At 45.9% G+C, this 25,589-nt stretch overlaps 1 protein-coding gene across 1 annotated transcript in view; it reads left to right on the plus strand.

Annotated features, from left to right (window-relative positions):
* Nucleotides 1–25,251, plus strand: part of SCPEP1 (serine carboxypeptidase 1) — a 682,231-nt gene extending 656,980 nt beyond the window's left edge. The window contains exons 12-13 of the mRNA XM_069654950.1: nt 12,372–12,535; nt 24,452–25,251. Coding sequence (XP_069511051.1) covers nt 12,372–12,535; nt 24,452–24,514 — 227 coding nt within the window. The 3' untranslated portion in view covers nt 24,515–25,251. The remainder of the gene's footprint in view (nt 1–12,371; nt 12,536–24,451) is intronic.
* The last annotated feature ends 338 nt before the right edge of the window (nt 25,252–25,589 follow it).

Below are 25,589 nucleotides of genomic sequence, written 5' to 3' on the forward strand. Positions count from 1 at the left end.
GTCTTTGTTTAATTTTCTGTCTGCGAGTCCATCTGAAGCTTTGCTATCGATTGGCCTTCCTGCGTAATGGGCCCATTTGAATTCACACCAAATGCCTGATTTGTTTTCCTAAAATTATTTTCAATATCGTCATTTATCTTCCATATTTTACATGATTTCCCAATATTTTCAGTAGTTCCTCTTCTTGCTGTTACACAGGATCATTTTGTGTTTGGAACGTATCTTACACCTGTACTTTACCAGTTAACTGCACCTCATTGAACATCTGTGGCACGAAATATTCTTCTGGTGACTCTTCTGTATGTGCGCTTTGTGCTTTCACTTGTATGTGCTCTTTGCGCTTCTATATCTACAGAAATCTGAATGTTAGACTCCTCAGGCAATGGAGCTCCATCAATGTCTTTTACTATTCAGTCTATCCTCACTGGTCATTTAATTTATTTGTGATTTGATCTTTGCTCTCATTTATTTTTATTTTTTAAACTGGTTCTTCCAAGGCATTACACGTGCTATGGCCCGTGGCCTCATCTCTTTGAACTCTTTGAACACTTTCACCCCCCCCCCCCCCCCCGTGCTGTGAGTGCCCTATCTTGCACCCTTCCCACTGTGGTGTATTTGTTTATTTGTATCCTCATCTCCATTTGCAGTATATTTTCCTTTAAATTTGTTTAATTTCCAGCTGCTCTTTGGGCTTAACACCCATGCTGTTGTAATAATGTGTATTTTTCCTTTGTCTTTCACTGTCCTCACACTCCTGAATGGAGTCAATATTTTGGTTTAGGTCTAGGTTAAACCGCACCCCTTTCTTGTGGTTCTTTTTCCAATGTCATTGCACAATTTATTCTCAAAATCCAAGTTACTGTAAATCCCTGTATGTTTATCTGATGGTGTGTTTTGTATCTGTTCTCCAGGTTGGGGTGTTTGCGCATGGGACTAGTGAGTGACTAGTCATGCAATCTCACTCTTATGTTCCTCGTTTTGATTAGTCATTTGTTGGTGATTTCTTTGGATAGCACACAGTCTCCTTACCTGCTCCGCACTCATCCTCGTGTGTGTCTCTAGGCTCCGAAATCTTTCTTAATCCATAAAGTAATTTCTCTGTGCTCTAGGCCTATATTTATTCAATTCGAATTCCTGAGCCTGTTCTGGTTACCATCAGGTGACTGGATTTGGTTAGAACGCCCTCTGCCCCCCTACCCAAACTCTTGTGATAAGGGAGAGTGAGAGTGAGAGTGTGGTGGTCTTCTTGCCCTTAATCCATTTGCCTTGTGACTTGGGCTTAGGACCGTGAACTATGTCACATTAGGTCTTTCATTAGGCTCTTTGTTGAGCCTGCATTTCTATGAATCTGTCTACATATCTTGGTTCAATTTGATTACTGTACCCATATGTCATTGTTGTAGGATTAAACCTACTCTGAGTTCTTAGTGCCTGGTATGTTAATGAGGTGATTGACCTTTGGCGTTCTTTGGCTCTGTTGGACTGTGCTGAAAGCCTAGCCTGGGAGATTTCCCTAAGTATCTTAGACTTTTATATGCCAATGCGTCTCTTGCATTCGTAGACTGAAACACTGGCAATGGTGATTCTACACCCTCTGCCTGGGTCCTTCCTTGCATTGGCAATTCCTTCTGGTTTTGTTATGTTATATTAGCGTTACTTCTAAAGCAAACGGTCACACGGGCATCTTGGCACTAAGAGAGGGAGACTATAACTACAACAGCCAGCTCAATCTAAAATAGAGTTTTAACAGCCTTCCTGAAGGCTAGATGGTCGTTTTTTTGGTAGCAAGCGGGCGATCGTTCCACAGAGTAGCTGCAGCTATGGAGAACGCCGGACCACCGACCCGAACCAAATTAAAAAAAAAAATAATAATCGAGATAACAGCCGATTAGTCGAGGCAGAGCGCAGACTACGGCTGGGAAGATATCGAGTGAATTTAGCCTGGAGGTATTCAGCGCCCTGTCCGTGAGACGTGCAATTCTTTGGCTTTCCTGTCTCTGCCATATTCTTCCTTGACTTAATTTCTGCGACTTAAGGGCCAACTAACGCCTTTTTCCCTTAGTTTTTCTGCTTCTTAACTTTATTCTCTGTGTAGACCGTGACTTGCCATACCTTCATGGCTTGATCTAGTACACAATGAATAGTTTTCTCATTTGAAAATCTGCATGCTTACTGCGCTGCAATTGGCTGATGTAAGCCATAAACATTTTTTGTCTTAAAGTCCTTCGAGGTGATATCAGACCCTGTGTCAAACCTTAAAAATGCCCTTCTTAATGTCTGTAGCAATTGCCTGAGGCCACATCTGGGCCTGCTCACAATAATACATACGCTGTCCTTTTTGCTTCTGGTATTGATCTATACAGTGAGGTAATTTCTCACTTCCTCTTCATATTTCTCCCACAACTGTAAGGGAGGCATGGTATCACAAGTATGACACTGACACAAGATCTACAAGTTTCAAAACCTTTTATTAAATTCTTGTTTTGGAAAAACTTCTACTTTGCCCTATATCTATGATGGGAGTAGTCTCTACCATCAAATAATAAAGAAAACAGTCTTAGTCAGTCTGTCAAATCGAAATGGCCTGTACTAACAAAACCGAATGCCCGCCCCATCTGTTATACAAAAATTGTGTAAAGTGGAATGTGTATGCAAAGGAAAGTCAGCGTTCTAACATTAAGGATCAAGGTGGCTGAGTCGACTCTCCTCCCCACGTTGGACAGCACGGATTAGTGCGTCCCCCGTAGAGAGGATGACTATCAGGTTATCAAAAAAAGGCAGTTCAAACCATGGGTCAAGGCCCGCTTAGCCTTACACATTAAAGTCACTTATTTGCAGCTCACAAGAGTTCTTTCACAGTTGAACAAAGGTTCATGTAGGGCTGCCTCAGCCAGACTCGGCTCTCGCAATCACATCACTTGCAGGGGTTCCCTTACCCAAGCTTCATTCACATTCTTTAGGGGTTGCCTTCCCCTAACATTTCCTGTTCCCGGTCTCCCTCAGTCGGGCTTTCTCTGATGTCAAAGACTTTCGAATGTGCTAGGCCTTTTCCATAGACCTCCGCAGGACCACTTCGACTTTCAATTCAGCTTTCCCTTGTGGTGCTCGCCCCAGTGTCTCTTGGTCTTGATAGTTCAATAACGCAGACAGAAAAGTTAAAAAAAAATCTTTCTCTGAAAGCAATCACCTTTTAACTTCCCCTTTCAACAGGATTTATCTTGACCATTTTGCATTTCATAGTTCTTTCGCTTTGTCGCTTTATAACAAAACATCAAACCTTTAGCGGAGAATTTTGGGTGGGTTATTTCCTTTCGCCGGACCACTACGCTTCTCTATCACTGGCTTCACAGTTATCAGTAACTTTTAAAGTTAACTACTAGTTTGCTTTTTCATGTCTCATCAGTACGCTTGCAACCTTCAATCGTGAGATACACTGTTGCAGCTTCAATCGTTTAACACAAACCGGCCTTTCATGTCTTTTGCTAACTCACCGGTTGTGTGCATTCCGTTCTCGTCTTTGCAGCTTTGATTCACTAGTCAAGGTTGATACCACAGGCTTGGCCCCACCTCCCCAACTCTGCGGTTCACCCAGGAGGGTGGCTGGCGTCCCTGAAACACAAAAATAACACCATTGATCCCTTACTGCTATGTATCAAAGTCAACGTGATTAAATTGTTCAGAAAAGTACCAAACTCTGGTATCATGCACTTTTGTGAAATTCTCTGAAAACAAAAAGGGCAAATTTCTAGAAAATTATTTGAAATATTTATTTTTTAAACAAAGAAAATCCTAATAACACAAAAGTTGTAATAACGGAGAAGTATAACAAAAATTATAAAAACACTCAGAATTGTAAATCACAGTGCAAAATTTTGTATAGTTTTAAGAACAAAAAAACAATCAATAATTCTTTTTGTGAAACAGTAAAAACATTTTTTGTTTTTTGAATAGGTTGTTCTTTTTATAAAGTCACAAAGAAGAAATAATGAAGGATTGGAGTACTAGTGGAGAGAAAGTATATGGACGGTTCTTAAGGTAAAAAGTTCTTCCTTTTCTACACAGAACAGCCGTGTCCACTCAAACTCTAACTCCAATAATCCTAATGACAGGTCTGCCTACGTGTAGGTGTCAAAAAAAATATTTCAGAAAAAATCAAGGTTGACATCATCACAACAACGTTTCGGCTAACATGCCGCCTGTCTGGCCATAGTTTCTTTGCATAGTTGAAAGTTGCCTTCCTCAGGGCGAAAGAACCTCACAACAGTTTAACCCTGTGGGGAAGCAGACATGAAAGAAAATGAAGTTAAATTTAAAAGCATAATGGGAGCGAACTCCAAAATTTAAGTAAAGTTGCCCTTGTTGTTTAAAAGAGAATAAATTAGGAAATCAATTACCTCAATTTTGAAGGCTGTGGGTAAGTTAGAAATACAGGCGTGAAAAAAGGGGCTCAGGGGCCCACGACAGTGATGCCTGTAAAGCGGAACCGACAGGGCCCTTGGTGTCACTGCATCGAGTAAGGACTCATATTGGAGAAAACAACAACTGAAATGGAAGGGGGAACTTATCAGAATAAAGATGGAACAAATTGAAGTTATCCAAATTGGGGAGAGGAGTAGAGAGGTGTGTACTCACATGTGGATTATATCCTGTAGCTAAATAGCATACACAGATGAAAGGTGGAGTATATAGTGCGGAGAGCACATTCATCGGGTAGCCTGGTGTGGTCCCTTATCACTGGCATAAAAGGTGTATAACCTCTGAGTGAAAAAAATAAATAATGAATAATATTAGAAGAATGGACAGATGTATACAGTGAACACTAAGTGTGTATAAGAAGGAACCCGCGAGAAATTGCGTCTTACCTATATCGGCTTGACCAAAGAATGATGCAGACGGGCGAGGGAAGCAGCCATTCTTGAAAACCTCTCGCAACACTCTGCAAGGCGAGCACGAATGCTCATATAGCCTAAGGAGGGCAGGAAACCTAACTCGCCATTTCATTGGGCCTAGAAACGAGATGTGTGGATAGGCTGAGAGCTGCCCCACCTGCATGTCACTCACTTTGGTGGATACAAAAGGACGCCATGACAGCGGCCTCTGTAACATCGACTGAAAGAAGCTGCAGCGCCGGAAAGCAGACACAAGCCTGCGGAGGAGCGCCCGGCTGGGGAGCATAACACATGCTGCTGGAAGGAGGCAGCCGCCTGCAAGGCAGAACCCAGGCAAGGTTCAGATTGGACTGAAATCCTCATTGAGTCCATTGATGTGAGTGGATAGACGGTGGATCCAGCGAGCCTCCTTCTGTAGGAGGCAGTGGGTTGTGTTGGGCGTGTTCTTAACCACATCCAGAATCCACCATAATATGTCATTAGCAGAGTGCTGTAGCTCAATGTAGTGACTTACTAGGGGTGCGGTAAGTATTTTGCACCTAATTCTAGATCGATGTTCTGATATTCTAATATGTACCGGTCGTGAAGTTTGACCAACATACCGAAGGCCACACGGACATTGAATGCAGTATACCACATGTGCGGTTTTGCAGTTTGTCATAGTGGTGAGTGTCCATGTTTTTGGCCCAATTTTGAACTCCTTCATTTTCTTGGTGAATTGACAGACAGAGCAAGATCCACAAGGGAAATGCCCTGTAGTGGTAAGTCCCACAATCCTATTCTAGGGGCAGCTTTCTTCAGGGAAGAGTGCACAAGTTTGTCACGAATATTGCTGCCCCTCTTGAAAGCGAAGCGGGGAGGAGGTGTGTCGGGCATATTTATTTTGACAATGGGCCAGTATTTCGAGATAAGTTTTTTGATCTCGAAGGTCTGAGGCCCATGGGTCAATACACATGTCATCTGTGGATTGTTCTTGTCCAGTACTGAATTGGAATTTTGTTTGGGTGTGAGCAAATTGTCACGGTCAGTAAACCGAGCCCTTTTGTACGCTTGTGTGATCAATCGTTTAGGATAACCTCTGTCTCTAAGGCGACTACTAAGCTTATCTGCTTGTTCATAAAAATCAGATACCTCGGAACAGTTTCGCCGGATCCGGAGAAACTGACCATAGGGTAGATTATCCCTAATGTGCCGAGGGTGATTACTAGAGTAATGTAGAAGAGTGTTCCGGGCTGTAGTTTTTCGGAAAAGCGAACACTTCAATTTTCCAAAATCATCTTTAATTATTAAGTCTAGAAAGGGAATCTGAATATTGCTAGACTCTATGGTGAACTTGATATTGGGATCAACATTATTCAGCCAATTAAAAAAGAGTGTTAGCTCGGCTTTTGTGCCTGTCCAAATGAATATGATGTCATCGATATATCTCTTCCATTTGGTTATAGCATAGCGGAAGGGATTGGTGGAAGATAGAATGTAACGAGTTTCAAATTTAAACATGAAAAGAATCGCTAGGCTCGGCGCAAAAGCAGCCCCCATAGCCGTACCCTTTACTTGTAAGAAAAACTGGCCATTAAATTCAAAATAATTTTTGTTGAGAGCTATGGCCATAAGTTCCAAGATGAAGTTATGTGGAACGCGATCCTGAGAATCATATTCCAGGAGAACTTCTCGCATGCATTCTATCGCTTGATCTTGTGGAATGCTGGTATAAAGGGATTGAATATCCATTGTCACCAGTAGTTGGGTAGTGTTGTCAAATTCAAGATTTTCAAAAATAGTAATAGTGTCAGTCGTATCTCTGAGGTATGTCTCAGTTTTTACGCTAATAGGTTTCAGAAATACGTCAATAAATTTGCACAGTGGTTCTAAAATCGAACCACAGCCTGACACTATTGGTCTTCCGGGTGGGTTTTCCTGATTTTTATGTATCTTAGGTAAAGAATACATAGTCGGAATACGACTTTGACTGGTAATGAGAAATTTAGATTCTTTTTCCGTAATCCATTTGCGATCTAAAGCAAATTGTACTACGCTTTCAATTTCTGTACGAATGTCTCGGGTGGGATCCTTCCTGAGTTTCTTGTAGCTGACATCATCTTGTAATAACGTGTCCATCATGTTGATATATTGAGCCTTAGACATAACTACAATTCCACCTCCCTTGTCTGCAGGTTTTATGACAATGGAGGGGTTGTTGGATAATTCAGTGAGAGCAGAGTTTTCTAATTTAGAGAGATTATGTCTAAGAGATTTCTGTTTTGAATTACTTTTGAGTTTGTCTAAATCTCGAAGGACACATTTTTCAAAGGTCAAAATTTCTCTTGTGACTTCATTATCTTGGGGCTTGAAAATTGAAGGGGCTCGTAAGCCAGTGTCTAATTCCTGCTCATTTCCTCCATGTTCATTAAAGAAAACTTTGAGGCGCACTGTTCACTGTATACATCTGTCCATTCTTCTAATATTATTCATTATTTATTTTTTTCACTCAGAGGTTATACACCTTTTATGCCAGTGATAAGGGACCACACCAGGCTACCCGATGAATGTGCTCTCCGCACTATATACTCCACCTTTCATCTGTGTATGCTATTTAGCTACAGGATATAATCCACATGCGAGTACACACCTCTCTACTCCTCTCCCCAATTTGGATAACTTCAATTTGTCCCATCTTTATTCTGATAAGTTCCCCCTTCCATTTCAGTTGTTGTTTTCTCCAATATGAGTCCTTACTCGATGCAGTGACACCAAGGGCCCTGTCGGTTCCGCTTTACAGGCATCACTGTCGTGGGCCCCTGAGCCCCTTTTTTCACGCCTGTATTTCTAACTTACCCACAGCCTTCAAAATTGAGGTAATTGATTTCCTAATTTATTCTCTTTTAAACAACAAGGGCAACTTTACTTAAATTTTGGAGTTCGCTCCCATTATGCTTTTAAATTTAACTTCATTTTCTTTCATGTCTGCTTCCCCACAGGGTTAAACTGTTGTGAGGTTCTTTCGCCCTGAGGAAGGCAACTTTCAACTATGCAAAGAAACTATGGCCAGACAGGCGGCATGTTAGCCGAAACGTTGTTGTGATGATGTCAACCTTGATTTTTTCTGAAATATTTTTTTTGACACCTACACGTAGGCAGACCTGTCATTAGGATTATTGGAGTTAGAGTTTGAGTGGACACGGCTGTTCTGTGTAGAAAAGGAAGAACTTTTTACCTTAAGAACCGTCCATATACTTTCTCTCCACTAGTACTCCAATCCTTCATTATTTCTTCTTTGTGACTTTATAAAAAGAACAACCTATTCAAAAAACAAAAATTTTTTTTACTGTTTCACAAAAAGAATTATTGTTTTTTTGTTCTTAAAACTATACAAAATTTTGCACTGTGATTTACAATTCTGAGTGTTTTTATAATTTTTGTTATACTTCTCCGTTATTACAACTTTTGTGTTATTAGGATTTTCTTTGTTTAAAAAATAAATATTTCAAATAATTTTCTAGAAATTTGCCCTTTTTGTTTTCAGAGAATTTCACAAAAGTGCACGATACCAGAGTTTGGTACTTTTCTGAACAATTTAATCACGTTGACTTTGATACATAGCAGTAAGGGATCAATGGTGTTATTTTGGTCTTCTGTCCCCTCCCTTTCTGCTCATGGGACAAATCCCCCCCCTCTTCTTTGTATTTGTCCCTGAAACACAATGCAGACTTCTTCTTCTTGTCTGGGAATCTGGCTGTCTCTGCGTATGCTTCACGGTTTCCCGGAGGCAACTATCTCCTGCAGGGATCTTCAGCGGTTTCCTACCCATCACTCTTGTACCTCGATCGGTCATCCTGCTCCAATGGGTTCACCTTTGCCCCGGAAGATCTGCTCCTTCTCGTGTTCCACCTTGCTCAGAGTATTTTTCTATGTTCTGCCTTTTATCCGTGTGGGGGAGCTAATGGGTATCAGATGTATGTGATTAAGGTCAAGGTGCCTCACCTTATTAACGAGACATGTCCAATGAAATATGCAAGTGTTAGCCTCTTTACGCTCCGTCCTCCTCTTCCTCGGCCCAGTGTTTGTGTAAAAAGTGGGGGGTTGGAATATTGGAGAATCCTGTAAAATAGGATGGGGTATGGTCACGCAAAAGAGGGAGATACCGCGTCTCGCCATCGGCTGCCTCACGCCCAGTCCCTGAAGATCCCCCATCCAGGTGATCCTCCCGCATTGGTCAACCCCCAGAGTCTGGATCCAAAGGCAATGGCCATGCCCTGGCCACTTGTTAAGAGAGACCCACAGGCACTGGCAAGTGAGACACCCTTTGGTTCCTCACTGCGCAACCTGTTCAGTTAGACAAGGCAAAAACCCAGCATGTTTTGTCGACTGTCCAATGGAAAAACCATATATATTCTGCTGTTTTGGAACATTCAGGGTTTGCTAAATCTGTATGACCTGCTCAGAATGTTTCTCAATGGACCATCCGAATACTTCATAATTTTTTTTTTTTATTGTTACATAACTTGTACACAGACACCAACTCACATTAAACGGCTATTTCGAGGTACACGTGCAAATCAACATTTACTTTGGCAAAACATTCAAAATGTATACGATTTGTTAGATTTTTGTATTTATTGGTTATTGCAACGATATATAAAAACATTTGGTTTTCAACTTTGTGACCCTCCCTTGCTCATCTACCATTTGATGGTGCGTTATACTCTAACCCTCTGTGATAAAGGGAACATCTACCACTCAAAATGTAGATCCAGCTTCATTAACCTTTTGGTACTTTAAAGTTTAATTAAATGCTGCTTTGCGCCAAATCGGACACCTTGCCAATTACTCTACAGGACTATGCCTGGTCTGGGCGAACATGGTACCCAGAGTTGCTGGACATAGTAATCTGCCTTTCCTGCTCCCTCCCATAGAGGGTGGACTTGCCCTCCCAGTCAGTTGCTGGACATAGTAATCTGCCTTTCCTGCTCCCTCCCATAGAGGGTGGACTTGCCCTCCCAGTCAGTGGGCTGGGCCGTCCACCCAAGCCTCGGTGGCCTGAACTTTTGTGCATGGCTAATGAGGGGCAAAGAGTGGGACCTGTTAGATGATGTCCTGGAGGGACTCCTCAACTCCGAGGCCTGCCACAGCTTTTTTTCCCCTGCAGCTGGTGTAAATCATAGGCTCGGTGCTAGGAGAGCATTTAGACCCTTTTGTCCTGTCATCTGTTTTGGATTTCTTACTGTCCTTGGCCTGGGCGGGCCTGTAGTTTGGCACTGTGAAGGGGGTACCAAGCCATTAGTTTGGTATTTAAAAGGACCCCTGGGCAAGGCTTTCTTCGCAATTACCATTGTTAAGCAGTTTTTGTGGGAACTGTTCAGTCGGTACCCCCATTCCAATTTGTGGTTTCTGGCGTAGGACTTGAATTTGTTTTGACATTCCTTATGGGTGCTCCGTTTGAGCCCCTGCATTCATGTTCCATTAGATTGCTCACCCTTAAGGTGGTTTACCAAGTTACCATCACTTCCAGTCCGTTGAGTGAACTCCAGGTGTTGTCTGTTAAACTTTCCTAATTGTTGTTTTCCAAAGAGACAGTGACGGTAAGTGATCCACCAGAAGCAGGGACATGTGCCGATTTTAACTCCACCGGTGCAGGAATGAAATAACCAGAAGATGGGGCTTCTTTGTCCATGCCCCAAGACTCTGGAACCAGCTCCCCTGTTAACATTAGATTTTCCCCCCTGCCCCTTGCTTCTGCATTTCAAGACCCAAACACTTCAATCAATGGATACTCCCTAAAGCCTAGGTCCACACAAACACTTTACTCCCCACCCTATCTGAGACTGGGTGGTCTGCTCCACACGGTTACCTATCCTGATTTCCTGTTGATCCCTCATTGGCTCTCCACTTCTTTGTTTCTCTGCTTCCCTCACCATGTTGCCCTCCACTGCCCCCTGTTTGTAAAGCGCTTTGTTGCTTCCTGAAGCTTGGTCCACGCTTAATAAATACCCTAATAATGAGCGAGTCCAACCTTCCTTCTGAAGGTGGTGTCATATTTTCATCTCTCTAAGATCTATCTTCCTGTATTTATTTCTCTCTGCCTCATCCTTTCGAAGCAAAGGAACGTTTTCATCAGCTGCACCCAGTGTAGGCCCTCTACTACTAAGTCCCTTGGATGAGGAATATCAGGAAAGCTGAGTAACGTTTTGTGGGTAATGCTGTGACCAAACCAATCCTGCTGAGCGGGATCATCACTGCATCTCGAAATGCTATGACCTGGCTGAGAAGGATCTTCCTGAAAGTCTGAGTTCATTCCACCAGAGGACTGGCTGCCACCCTGCCCCTACAGAGAGGTGCCCCTGTTCTGGACATTTGCCAAGTGGCTATGCAGGCCTTTCTTCACACATTCGCCAAACATTGCTACCTGGATTTCCAGTCAATGCAGGACGCCCTTTTGGATGGGCAGACCATGAGCGCTTTCTAGTATAGCTGGTGACCTTGCTCCCCTCCCTCTTCTAGATCCACGTACTGCTATAGGAATCTACCATAGATGAGAAATCCGTGGAAGGAAGAATCCAGCAAAAGAGCAAAATACTTTCTCTTGGTGATATTTTTTCTGTTGGATGTACCTCCGACGTATTCCTCATCGCCCTCCCGACCTGCTCCTCTTGGAGAACAGCTAGTAAATCTATGAATCTGCGATCCCTCATCGTTAGTGTGCTAGAAAATAAGGGTGGAACTAGGGTCACTGGGCGTGGTGCCTCAATATAGACTGGCCTTGAAATCCTGCCCAGTGCAGGGCACATATATATTTCGGGCAGAGCCGGCGCAGAGCCACAGTGGACCCTGGTGTTGGAAAGGTTTCCAATGATCAGAGGTACTGGGAATAGGCTATTTTAGATGAGGAATCGCCGTGGGAGGAACATTCATGAGAAAGAGCATTACAGAAAGGTAAGTCATATGTTTCTCCCTTCACAACTAAATCCCGAGAACCCACCCATCCCCAGAAGGGCATGCTATGCACCATAGTGTAGAAGGAAACGCCTGTTGAACACGCTGTGATAGTTTGAGACTCCCCATTTATAGGGTGGCATCTCTTTGCGTGTCCTGCACGCAAAGATATGCGGCATGCAGAGCCCCATTCTAAATTCTTTGAGCCTACATCTTTTAAAAATGATTCTGGACAGGACTGGCAGATTAGGCATAGCCCAACCAGGTTGTGAAGGAAATTGAATCCCCATGAAGGTCATGTTTCCTGGTTATGGTGCTGGTCTGCATCAGGGCGAGACACTTCCATTGATTACACAAATAGGCGATGCGAAAACTATTGTAGGGAAACATCTACCCACAAGATGGATTATTAAAGCATGTGAATTTATGAAAGATGCAAGGGTGCAGATCGAGTTGCTAATAATCTTCAACTATTTCTGTGTAAATATATCCCCCATAAATGCTGCTAAAAACAATCAAAGTACTGCATTAATGCATTTTTGTTTGCTTTAGGTCAGGAAATGTGGCTGAGGAAGCTGAAATGGCCTCAGATGGAGCAGTTCCGAAAGCTCAAATGGAAGCCTCTCCATGTATCGTCAGCACCTGCAGAAACTGCAGCTTTTTACAAGTCCTATGAAAACCTTGCCTTTTACTGGATCTTGAGGGCAGGACACATGGTAAATACAGTATTTTATTGCTTCTTTGACAGCAATAGGTCGGTCATCACTACATATCTTTACTTTCTAGGTTTTGATATATAATTTAATTTCAGCACAACTGTTAATATGAATATCTCAATTACATTCTGGGTCATACTAAGATTAGCATCATTTTAGGAAATGTCCTACATACCGAGAAGGTTTCTTACTGATTATTTGGGGTTTGACCTCCTTAAGTGTTAAAGTCAATTCAGTAATTCCTGTTCAATGAAGGCTTAAAATGACAAAATGACAGTAGTTCCTAGCTCTGCATGAGATAGTGGAAAATTAATACTGAGCTTTGGTCCCAAAGCCTGTGGGGCCTTCTGTTTTGGATCCTTCTAAACAAGGGTTGCTGTCTGATATATCTGAGGTTAGTCGAGGTTTGTTGATCCACTGAAGAGTAGAGTTGACGCTTTTAACCCCAGAAGCATTGGTGGCTGTAGCAGGACACTCAAACATATTTGGAGGTTGTCTTGTAGACCTTCAAGGATTTGCATCGCTGTGCAGACATTGTTTGAGTCTCAGGATTGATACCAATATTGCAGCCCGATTGATGTGTAGTTGCAATTGTTGGATCAAGTTATTGGGTAAGCCCACAATGAAACTGCTGCACAGTTTATGCTCCCTTTACCTTGTCTGCAGACATTCCAAAGCTCTGTTAAATAAATGTATTCATTGATGATGTGGAGAATTGGCAATATTTACATCACTCTTCACTGATTCAGTGCACTGACATTCTGCTTTTGTGCAAACACAAACTATCCACATTGTTTGATAAATCAAAATCAATACGTGGTGGGATTTAAAAAAAAAAATTGCCTTTTATTTTCTTGGCATGCCTTCCTACTTGGAACCAAATGTTTGCCAAACATACTCTCCAAGCCTTCCTTTGTAATCTATGCATAGGACTTTCACAGATTCCTGCAACAGTGCCATTTGGGTGACTATAAGGGAAAGATGAGGTGGGGGGAGAGGGGATTTGGGTCAGGATGCCCATGAGCACTGTGAAGGGCTATGAAGGTTGTAGGTGGATCCACCCGTGTCTCTCTCCCCTCCCTATAATCCAGTACCAGCTTTCCTATGGTGAGGGTGCAGACACAGATGGCCACAGTATGACAGCCAACCTTAGCGTTCTCCATTCTTTATTATCTCACCCTTAGACACAGAGGTGAGCTAGGCTTTGCTCACTACTACACTGCTGGAGTGGAATGATACTGCATGGATACTTCAGACTGCATTTTGATCACTGCTGCTGCGGTGAAGACTCACACGTATTACAACAAGAAGGCCCTGGGTCCTGCCAGAATGTCTTTCCCTATGTTAAGCAGGAACCTGCATCAGTACTCACAGAAGACTGTCCCTGAAGTTGGAGGTAGGATGAGGATCCCTGCATGGCTACTGGCACTCCCGTCTGACCTCAAAATGGCAGACCACGGCTTTAAGCCTTTGGTCTGCATTAACAATGCCAATTATGCAATTCTTGGGAGCCAGGGGGAGGAAGAGGCGCAACACCGGAGGACACAAATGCAGGGACATAAAACACATGACCGGAGGTGTAAACCGACCTAACCAATCCTGCGACCAACAGGGAGAAGGAAATTACTTGACCAAGTCAATGCATTCTAAAGCCTTCTAGGTCTTATTCAGCCCAATCAGAAGGGAAAGAGCAGGGGTTTGCACCTTCCAGATGGTAGTCCAATGAGCAGGAGCTGTAAGAAAGACCATGGCAAAATGAGAAAGTGAAATGGAAGCTGTCAGGCCATATGTAGCAATTCAGAGAAAAGACCATGCTGTTTTGCGTTGCTGTGCCTTTTTTATGCTTCCCTAGGCCATGTTATGCCTGGTGGTACAATTGTTTGCGTCCCTCAGTTAACCAAATCATTACTTTTTTCTACCTTCTACTGTACTACTCCCTGGTGTCTAATTGGAATGTTGCACTTTGGGATCTTTAACCCATGTGTCCCACTATCGTTTTGCCCCTCTGAGGTTTTGCGTCCTGGGTATCTGATTTTTCTCCTGCTCCCAATGGCGATTGCAATTGGTGTCATATTTACTGCTCATTGTCCAGTGCAGTTTAGTGGCGCCTAGTTATTGCATCTTCACTTCCTGCCATGCTGAGTTGTTGTAGTGATCCTACCAGGACTCTGCCCTTTCCGATGTGGGAGTCTGGGCTAGTATAGGAAGGATCCCCTATTCTCCCAAATCACCTACCCCTTAAATACCCACCGGCCCAGCCTGGAGAAGGCAGGCAGGGGATCATGACATTGACATAATGGCTCCTTTAAGAAGTTGGAAAACCAAGATGGGTGGACCAGTCTGATACAGGCTTGTCCACTGTGCTCTGCAATCCTGGGAGAGAAAATTAAATCTGCATCAGTTACCCCTTCTTCATTATGCTTCCTTCGTGCCTCATATTGAATAAAAGCAGCTCGCCCTAGGAGCATGTATAAACACTGGGAAAGAAGCAGGTAGTGCAGTAGCAAGTGAGAGAGCACAAAATGTTGGAGGAGGTGAACAGGGAGGAAGAGAGGGCAAAAGTGGTTAGTGGAAGTGGACATTGAGGAAAGGAGATTACAGAATATGGAGTAGGGGAGGGAGGAGATGAGGTAAACCAACTAGAGAGGCAGTATTGGTAACCGGCTCAGGTACGTTTGCAGGTCTGACTCCACAGGCCTCCCTCACAGCAAGTGTTCAGCGTCTGAAGTTCTCTGCTTGTTCCCAGTTCTCATCAGAAGTCGCTGACCTGTGTAAACAGCAGTCCTACAAAAGCTGTCTCTCTGACCCCACGCCCTTTGCCTCGCGATGTCTTTAATCATTGCTATCTGGTCGACTTCTGTGGTACCAGCAAACGACCTGATCAACCTTTGCAAGTCTGTGATTTGTCCCTGCTACCCACAATCAAGTCCTCACGCTGTCCAAGTCTCCTGCCCTTTTCTTCTTATCATTTTGCATCCACCAATTGTGGCCTCTGCAGGAGAGCCTAGGCATTCAAACCCCACTGTCATGCCACTGCGCAGCCTTCCAATCCAGCATATGCCCCTTTACACCTCATGCTTCAGGGAAGATGTCAGATCTTCACCTGCTGAGGGAGTGTTTAAGAGATGAGTGGGTAGGTACCAGCTATCATTAGTTTCTGTGCAATATCTCAGTACAAAGCATAACGGGCAGAGGAATCAACAGCAGGTATTGTAGGTGAAGCAGGAAGAATTAAAGGACCGTGGACAGTTCCTTGGAAGTGTAGGGACAGAGATAGCCAGAGAGCAAGACAACCCTAGTATATCTGTCTTGGAGAAGTGTGTGGAGAACAAACATGTGTTGAGCGTCAGAGGCTAAATGGCCAGCAACGGGCCAATGGGCGTGAGTTTCACCTAGTGGAGAAAAGAATTTGGGGCATTGAGTTTTAGGACTCTGATTGGGAGGCAAGCTGGAACATCCCCTCCACCCCCCCAAACCCAGGACCTAGAAATCCTCCTCACCCATCTCATCTCGCAGAGGCTGTGGTACCGGCTTTAAGGTCTTGAGCTCCAACTAGAGTGCTTGTGATACCTTTGCAATACTACCAAACTCCTATGGCTTAGCAGGGGAAGTCGCTCATCCAACAGAACTTCATTCAATAGTGAGCTCCTGTGCCACATTACAAGTTTGTTGGTGCAGAAAAAAGGTGCGATAATTCTCCACTTTACCTCCGATAATCAGCAAATTTACCATGCAATAATTCTGTCAGCGGTTCATCTGCCAAAAATCCCTATGGAGTCCTAAGACTCCAACATTGGGGAATTGCCACCACTTGTAATCCTGTGGTAATGTCACAGGACCAAGTGGCAGTAACAGTAATGGAGTCTGGCAGTATTTTGGTGGATTTACCGCTGGAATACTTCTAAACTCATAATGAGGTCCTTAGAGTGATGGCTTGGAGGTTATCTCGGGGCAATGTGTCTCTCTTGGAAACAAGGCCAAGCAGCACAACACAGGTTCGAATCCTGATCCTGCGCTTAGACTGGTCTTGGTGTTAAGCGCTTAATAAAAGATGGATTCATTCATTAAGAGCGACAATGGGAACACACCTAAGTAGACTATTTTTACCAGAGATTTCTCTGTGAATGAGGAAAGCACAGATTTGTCAGCTGGTTTCGCATTTAGAACCATGCTCTGTAAAGCAATTGGTCGAATGGGGGTGTGGGGGGTCCCAAGATGCAACCCGAGTAACCCTATTGCCAAAAGAAATGTTTATGGAGGGTCTGGGGGAGCCTAATGAGAACTTGACATGTGAACTGTGAATTTCCCAGGAATTGAATCCTGTAAAATAATTTTAATAACAGGTCATCCTGACACGAGACTGACTTACAAAGGTGGCACATCTAGACAGCAAGACACCCACTAGGGGAAGAAAGAATTGACATGGGTACTCTTTGGCAGGTCTTGTTTAGGACTCCGCATGTAATAAATTGTCCTTTCCATTAAATCTAATCTCCACTACCCATTAATTGCAAATATACTTGCTGTCTCTAGAATCTTATTTGCATTTCTGGGGTCTTCATGACAACTTTTTCACCCAGGACCAGTCACTGCATGCTGGCCATTTTCTGATACCATTGCACTCCAGAGTGCCTCTCACAAGTACTCTGCCTGAGTGTTCACCTACCACATGGGTCTGCCACCTCTGGCTCTCTGGATGTTTTGGATTATAACTACCATCAGTCCTACCCAGCATAGTTATTGGAGAGGGCTCATAGAAGTCTTGGTCCAAAGCATCTGGAGAACCAAAGGTTGGAGACTGCTGCCCTACCAGGATGTTACCATGGCCACATCATGTAGCAGTTCCAAGTTGCCCACTGGGGCCTCTGGACACGTGTCTATGCTCTTTACATAGAACACCAAGAAAAAGACCCACATGCAGATCTCTGGGTACCACGAGACTGAACGCATGAGCCCTACGGGTATCTTGCATCGTCCCTCTCTTGCAATTTACCAACTCTGCCCTCCAACTCCCACTTTTGGTGCCCAGTATAATGTTTGTTAACATAACATTGAAGAGCCGGAGAGGTGCAGACATCAGAGTCTGCTGAAGGTTGTTATTCAGATACTGGGTGGAATTTCTAGTCCATACAGGAGACTATCAACCGGTGAAGGCTGTGCTGCTGATCCGGACCAAAGCCAGATGGACACTTTTTTACATGCTTACTGGGAGCTTAAGTGATGATCCTGTCAGGAGTTTGAGACCAGAAAAACCTCAGCCTGCTTAGGGTTCAAAACCAGAAAGGCGACCTCAGTGGAACCACTTATCCCACCCGCCCTGCCCAACCCCCCCCCCCCCCCCCCCCCCCCCCCCCCCCCCCCCAGCTTTTTGAAGACTACTGCATCATGACACCAACCCTGACAAGGGGGTGAAAAATTCTTGCTGTTAACCGTAACTAATATTCTGGCTGGGGATGGGGCAGTCCTTGCTGAGAAGGTATCCGCTAACATCAGGTTGGAGTGTGTTCTTGCTAGTGTTTCTCTAGCATGGGGTCTGGCAGGGATTCACATGCTCATGAATATTCCCCGTCGTCAGGCCGGGAATCCTCTGTAAAAGAAAAAAGTCTCACTTTCACTTACAAACTGTATTTTCCCTCACTAATAATCACTTCTTTGGGTCCTACTGCCCCAGCTAATGACTACCCCCTCCCTAAGCCCCTCCTCTGGCAGCCATCTTCAGATTTTTACAGCATGTTCAAGTGTTGGGAGTCCTCTAGTTTTGCTCTGTGAGCTATTCTACGGTTTTCGCGCTTTTTTCAAGAAAAGTCCTATTTCTGTCAAAACCGAGCCCTTGGGCTCTTCGCTCTATCGGCCGACAAGCGGGGGATCCATTTGTCAGTGATTTTCGCCGCCCCTCAAGGGCAAGGATCGTCGTTTTCATCAAAATTTCCAAAAGATAATCGGGCCTACCCCGCACTTCCGACCATGGCCGAGGAGTTCCCTCTTCAAGCTCTGCTACAGATGCACACTGTGGAACTGGTTTGTGGAGGACAAACTCATTCAATGCCTCTACTGTCTTCACTCGGACCACAAAGAAGGGGATTGCAAGATCTGCCTCAGGTTCTCAAAAAGAACGATGAAGTAGACTGTCAGCGTGGCTAAGCGCCAAGGCCTCTGTCCTGTTCCCGAAGCAGCGTCATGCCTCACCCAGGATCAGTGGTCTGAGAAGCAGGCTTCTAAGTCCTTAGAGGGCATTCCATCCGTGGGGGCCCAAGACAAGGCCAAGCACTGCGAGTCTGTTGCTGTCAGGGTTCCTGCGCAAGCAGGTCCCACGATGGGCAGGTTGCGATCAACCTCACCATCAGCCTCCATCTCCAGCCATCAATCTAGTTCTTCCTCAGAAACGAAATCAACCAACCCGGCTGAACTGCGGGAGAAGCCAGAGAAGCTTAGGGTGGAAGAAAAGACTGCTGACCTGCCCTAGAAGGCAGAGGCGGCACAGGACAAATCATCATCATCGTCGACGATTGAGATTGTAGCGGCCGCTCTCTCGAAGGCCAAAGGGGCTGACCCTGTGAAGGTAGTCCCGACTGCGGCCTGGATGTTCCTACCACAAAGGCCAGAGGCATCAGCCGGGGCGGTGGCTCCGACTCTGGAAAAAGAATGCCGTCACTGAGCCCGGCTCCAACCCCTCAGGGTGCAAAAAGCAGGGTGGGGGGGAGTGATGAGTTCACAGGCCAGCCACAGGCCATGCCCCAAGACATGAAGTTTTCATCCTCGGACCAGGAGTCCGTGCACACAATACCATAAGGACATGGAGAAGGATGACAGCGGAAAACGACAACAGCGCAGGACCTAGTATGCTGACCACTCCTGTCCAGCCGAGAAATGTATCTCTAAACAGCCTTTCGACCTTGCACAGTGTCAGAAATCCAGAATTTGATGCCCCATACCACGGCCCCTGTTGCCACGGGTCAGCCCCTGGCGAAAGAGAAAGCACCTTCCAATAACCCCCTAATTAACCTGCACGCCTGCGCCAGGTGCCCCCTTGCCCTGAAGGTTCTGCACTGAAACAGACAAGGAAACAACATTGTCACAGCGGGCGGATCACTGCAGCCGAGGGCATCCCCACCGGATGAGGTGGGGTTGTTTCATGCCATGGTTGCCAGAGCTTCTGAGCTCTTCCAGCTAACAACCGAGGAGACCAAAAAGGAAGGCTTCCTATACCAGAGGCGTGAGGCCAAGGGGAAGACCATCATGGCAGTGCCCCTCCTGGACGACGTGTGGGAGGAAGATTTGGCCCTTTTGAAGAAGCCTGCCCCGGCCAAGCGGGATAGGCTAGAGAAAAAGTACTGGGTGTCAGAGTCCGCACCTAAGTGCCTGTTGTCGCAACAGTCGCTGGACTCTGTCGGTGGCAGCAGCGAGAAAGATCTAACCCCTCGTCATCGTCCTCGGGCTCTTTGGACAACGAGGGGAAGGAGTTGGACGCCATGGGGAGAAAGGTCATCTACTATGTGGCATCTACCATCAAGATGGCAAACGCACGGGTGATCCTGGCCAGGTACGACAGGGAACTGTGGTACAAACTGTCCCCAATTCTGGAGTTCCTGCCAGACAAGCGGGTGGAGGTGATCACACTCCGCCAGGAGGGGGGGTGGCTTCGGAACATGCCATCACAGTGGCCTTTGACATCACCGACACAGGTTTCCGACAGATGGGGGAACAGTGTCTGCCTCCCTCGTCGATGCTGGATGAAGGCCACCAATTTCCGTTAGGTGGTCCAGATGAGGGTACTGGACATGCCCTTTGAGGATAACTTCTTCGGGAAGGCCATCAATGAGTCCTTGCAGGCTATCAAGACAGATACGGACACAGCTTTGTGCCCTGGGTAATCCATCAGCACCGCTCTTCCTTTAGCTCCTCCGGAGGAACGTCGGGCAGATCGACGAAAGGTTTTGGTGGAGGACCCTCATCGTACCACCTGCTTTCCCAGTCCATGACCCAGGAGGCCTTCCAAGGCTTTCGGTGGAGGTGGTGAGTGCCGTCGTCGCCCCCAAGTTGGAACGCAGGTGCTGAAGCAGGACCGAACCAGCCAGGACATCGGGCCCCCACCCATGCACCCCGGTGTGAGGCCGGCTCACTTGATTCATCAGTGAGTGGGAAAAGATCTCCACTGACAGATGGGTGCTGGAAGCTCTCGCCCACGGAGATACCCTGGAGTTTCAGAAGTTTCCGCGCATCCCTTCGGTAGCGAGGCAGGAGCAGCACATCCATCAGCTCCTGCAGGAGGTACGGGCCATGCTAAGAAAGGGAGCGATAGAGCTAGTTCAATGGCGTCTCTGGAGTCCACTCCAGATACTTCTTAGTCCAAAAGAAGACCGTTCTAGACCTGCAGCGTCTCAAGTACCTCAAGGACCAACAATTCAGGATGGTCACGTTGAAACGCGTGCTCGGCCAACTGGAGGAAGGAGACTTCTTGTCATCGCTGGACCCGAAGGACGCCTACTTCCATGTCCCCATACACAGGAAACGTGGAGTTCCTGCGCTTCGTAGTGCAGGGAAGATACTACAAATTCAAGGCCCTCCCTTTCGGCCTAAAGTCTGCGCCCAAGGTGTTCACGAAGTGCTTGGCACCAGTTGCGGACCATCTATGTCTACGAGGAATACATGTGTACCCGGGCCTTGTCAAGGGAGGTAGCTGACGAACACACGGAGAGGACCGTCCAGCTGCTGACGGATCTGGCGTTTGCCATCAATTAATACTGCTTGACACCATCTCAGAATGCACTGTTCCTAGGGGCCAGGTTCAACACGGTCTCCTGCCTGGCGTCGCTTTCGGAGGAGAGGATAGTGGCCGTGATGGGGAAATTGCAACAGCTGTTGTCACTGAAGACTGCCACGGTGCAGACCATCAAGTCGCTGCTTGGTATGTTGTCATCTTGCCTCTACCTTATCTGGCTTTGCAGGTTGCAGATGCGTCCTCTGCAGGAGTTCCTATATGCCCGCTGGAACCAAGTGTGTGGGAGCTTCACAGACAAGATCCTTCTCGACGAGGAGTTGTCGGCGGTAAGGTGGTAGGGGGGTACACTCCAACATCACCCGGGGCACAGGGATTCAAAACCCCTCCGTACCAGGAGACAGTCACCACGGACGCTTCCCTGGAGGGCTGAGGAGCCCACACCAGACATCTTCATGCCAAAGGATCTCCACATCAATATCCTGGAGCTGCGGGCAGTGTTCTGGGACCTCAAGTCATTCCTTCTGTCCCTGAAGGGCAAGGTGGTGAGGAGCTTCACAGACAAGACCACTACAATGATTTACATCAGGAAGCAGGGGGGCGCTCAATCTGCAGCACTCTCCAAAGAGGCGTGGAACTTGTGGCACTTGTGGCACTGGGCCATCGGACAAGTGATGTTCCTCATCCCCTTTCACCTGGCCGGATCAAGGACACCATCGCCGACTCCCTCAGCAGGGAACTTTGGCAGGACCAGGTGAACCGGACCGCATCTTCATCAAGTGGGGCAGGCCCCAGATCGATCTGTTTGTGATGGCGTGAACTCCAAATGCCACAAATCTGTCAGCAGGTTCCATCAGCCAAGCAGCATTTCTTTACGCGTTTCCTCTCCTACTGAGAGTCATTAGTCACCTAATACATTGGTGATACATGATGTTACTCATTTCCCCGGCATGGCCGATGCAGATTTGGTACTTAGACCTTCTCAACCTGTCAGCGTTGCCTCCGGTCAAGCTGCCAGTGGTCGCGGAATTGATCACCAGAGAAGTAAGCGCGGTCCTGTATCACGACCCAGGATTGCTGAACCTGGGGGTTTGGCTCCTGCAGCCCTACAGTTTGGAGAATACGAGTTGCCTGTGCACTGCTGGGAGGTCCTTGCCATGGCCAGGGCGTCAACTCAAGTGCTATGGTCACAAGTGGAAGTGTTTTGCTAGGTTGTGATGGTTACAGAAGATCACCCCCTCTGAGGGTCACATCCCAGCAGATTCTTCTATACTTGTCCTTGGCCAAGGTGGGACTGGGGCATGCCTCTATCACGTTGCATCTGGTGGCTATCTCCCGCTGCACCAGGACTCCTGTAAGATCTTCTCTTTGGTCCCACCGTTTCGTCAAGGAGTTCCTCAAAGGACTGTTTCGATCTTTCCCGCCAGTGAAGGCTGCCGCCCAGGGGTGGGAACTCAACGTGGTGCTGACAAGGCTCATGGGAGCCCCCTTCGAGCCTATGCATCGGGCACCTCTCAAGTTCCTCACATGGAAAATGGCTTTTTTTGTGGCTATCACGTCTGCCAGGAGGGTGGGTGAATTCCAGGCCCTATCCTGCAAACAGACCTATCTGACTTTCCACAAATCGAGGGAGGTGCTACGGGCGCTCCCCTCCTTCGTGCCAAAGGTTCCTTTGGAATTCCACCTCGACAAGCCTTTGCTGTTACCTGTGTTTTTTCCGAAGTCTTCGTCACCAGCTGAAGGGGCCTTGCACTCGCTGGACGTTGCTCGTGCTCTGAAGTTCTACGTGGCTCACACAATGAGTTTTCGGAAGACGTTTCAACTGTTTGTGAACTTTGGTCCTGTGAACCATGGGAAGGCCTTGTCCAAAACTTCAATTTCCAGGTGGCTCTCCAGCTGTGTCACAGTCATCGGTTGGCTGACTCCACCAGAGCGATCGCTGCAACGACAGCATTCCTGTCTGGTGTGCCCCTGCTGGTCTTCTGCAGGGCTGCTACATAGAGGTCCACGCACACCTTCAGGAAGTTCTACTGCGTTGACAGGGATAGGAGTCCAGAGTCGGCCAAGCAGTGCTGCGCAACCTGTTGAGATGAGTCTTTTCCAGAGCTAAGAGTATTGCTTCTGTTGAGCCTTGCCACCTCCCGTGGTCGTGTAATGTTGTACTTCCATGTATTCTTTATTCATGAGCGTGTGAATCCATGCCAAACCACATGCTGGAGAACAAATTACTTACCTATAACTATTTTTCTCCAGCATGGGTCTGGCATTGATTCACTTGCAAACCCTCCCTCCTACCCCTCTGCGGCTCTTCTTGATCATACTGCCACTTTACATGCTTACCAAATCTGAAGATGGCTGCCAGAGGAGGGGCTTAGGGAGAGGGCACTCATTGGCTGGCGGCAGTATGACCCAGAGTACAATGATTGGTTTAGAGGAGAAATACAGTTTGTAAGTGAAACCGTTTTTTCTTTTACTGAGGATTCCGGGCCTGACGGGGAATATTTATGAGCATGTGAATCCGTGCCAGAGGCATGCTGGAGAACAATACTATAGGTAAGTAACTTGTTCCTTATAATGTCAAGAAGCCTACCAAGGCAACATATGCCTTCTGAGGGTGATTGGTTCTTTTGAAATCTTGCTTGTTCCAGAGATTGAGGTGCTTTCTGGATGGTGCATTGCTAAACAATGTGCACCATGAAGTGTGCTAAGTAACATATCCTGAGTGAATTCACTAAAGTGAGCTGGACTCTAAATCCCTGGGGCTTTTTGGGTCAAGTCTTGGCGAGGTCTCTGGGTAATTGGAGGGTGCTTTTTGCACTTCTGTTTTTCTTCCACACACCTTCCTTTTGTAGCTGCATCTCCGAGGCCCTTTAGGCATTTTCCCTTCCTGTCCCTAAGGACACAAGAATTCATAAGACTGACCAGTGTTTTTAAAAAAAAAACAAAGTTTTTTAAGGGTCTGAGGTGCTAGGTTTAGTAAACCCTACACTGCTTTGCTAATCCCCGTCCCTACATCCTGTTATGTTGTACTCACTGAAACATTGGTGTTAAACCAACCTAAGCATAGTTTAATCAGTAGGCTCATAATGGTGTTCAGTGTCTTAAGTGCTCAGTTGGTGTCTCCGTCACACTCCATTGTTTGTCAGGTGGAATTGGCATGTTTGGTTGCATGCGTTTTCTAACCAGATTTATTTTGACAGGTTCCCTCGGATCAGGCTGACATGGCCCTGAAAATGCTCAGGATGGTGACTCATCAAGAATAGTGACTGGTGAGAGGCATGCATCGGTAACTGCCGCCCTGTTGATCCAGCAGATGATTGGGGGAAGAGCCACCTGGATTTGCCTCCATATTGAACACAAATGCATTTGACCATACATGCAGCCTTGGTATTGAGATAATGTTGCTCTTAAGACTAGCTTGCACAGAAGATTTGAGCCTCTCCTGGTTCTCGTGTCTACACCCAATGCATCATGATGCTTGCAATTTTGCTCATCATCTCATCTCTACTGATGGGTATGTGGGAAAGGTCATTATTACAATGCTTCGTAGCTTTAAAACCAGGACTGCACTAAAATCTGAAAAAGTCAAGCTTGCATACTTGTACATCAGAGTGCCTTAATCGTCTTGAATGAACGATATATAATTCAGCTGGGACCATTGTCCAGTGTACAATCACTGCTTTTTCTGTGCTAGTGGTAAAGGAAGGGTTTGTTTTGGGATTTTTAGGAATCTGCTCCATCACTAGTATTCTGTACTTTCCTTGATGAAGCATTGTGCACTGATTTTTTTATTTTTTTTTTATTAAAAGAACATGTTTGCACTGAATGTCAGTGTTTATACGTGATTATTATTTTTTTTTTATTTTGAGCCGTGTTTCTCACTTATGTAATGTTACTGATGGATTAAAAAGGAGCACTGTCTGTTGACCAGAGTGTTTCCTTTTCTTCATACTTATTTTACTCCACAAAACCTATCCACAATAAATGTTACTTTATAGAATTGCTGTCTGTATTTTTATTAACGACCATAATTTCTGGTAAGTCTGGCTGTATTGTCTCATTTGTGTACATTTATAGTCCGTTTAGCAACTCTTCAGCACTGGTAGGACATAATGTCCCATGGGTACATGTGGTGAGTAATTTCAGAAACTTCAAATAGCTGCTTGTAGAACATTTGTATGCCTAGCACAGGTTCAAGTAGTTAGTTACCCCGAGCACTAGTTTGGGAAATCTGTTTTCCAGAGTTGAGCGGCTTGTTTCTATTGTACTAGTTCCTCTGACACATGCACGAGGAATCCAGGTGTCGATTGGGCTCTGTGCCAGTTCCCACATAGGACA

The sequence above is a fragment of the Ambystoma mexicanum genome, chromosome 3q, assembly GCF_040938575.1.
Source record: "Ambystoma mexicanum isolate Mex_15411 chromosome 3q, UKY_AmexF1_1, whole genome shotgun sequence".
In the NCBI taxonomy this organism is placed as follows: Eukaryota; Metazoa; Chordata; class Amphibia; order Caudata; family Ambystomatidae; genus Ambystoma; species Ambystoma mexicanum.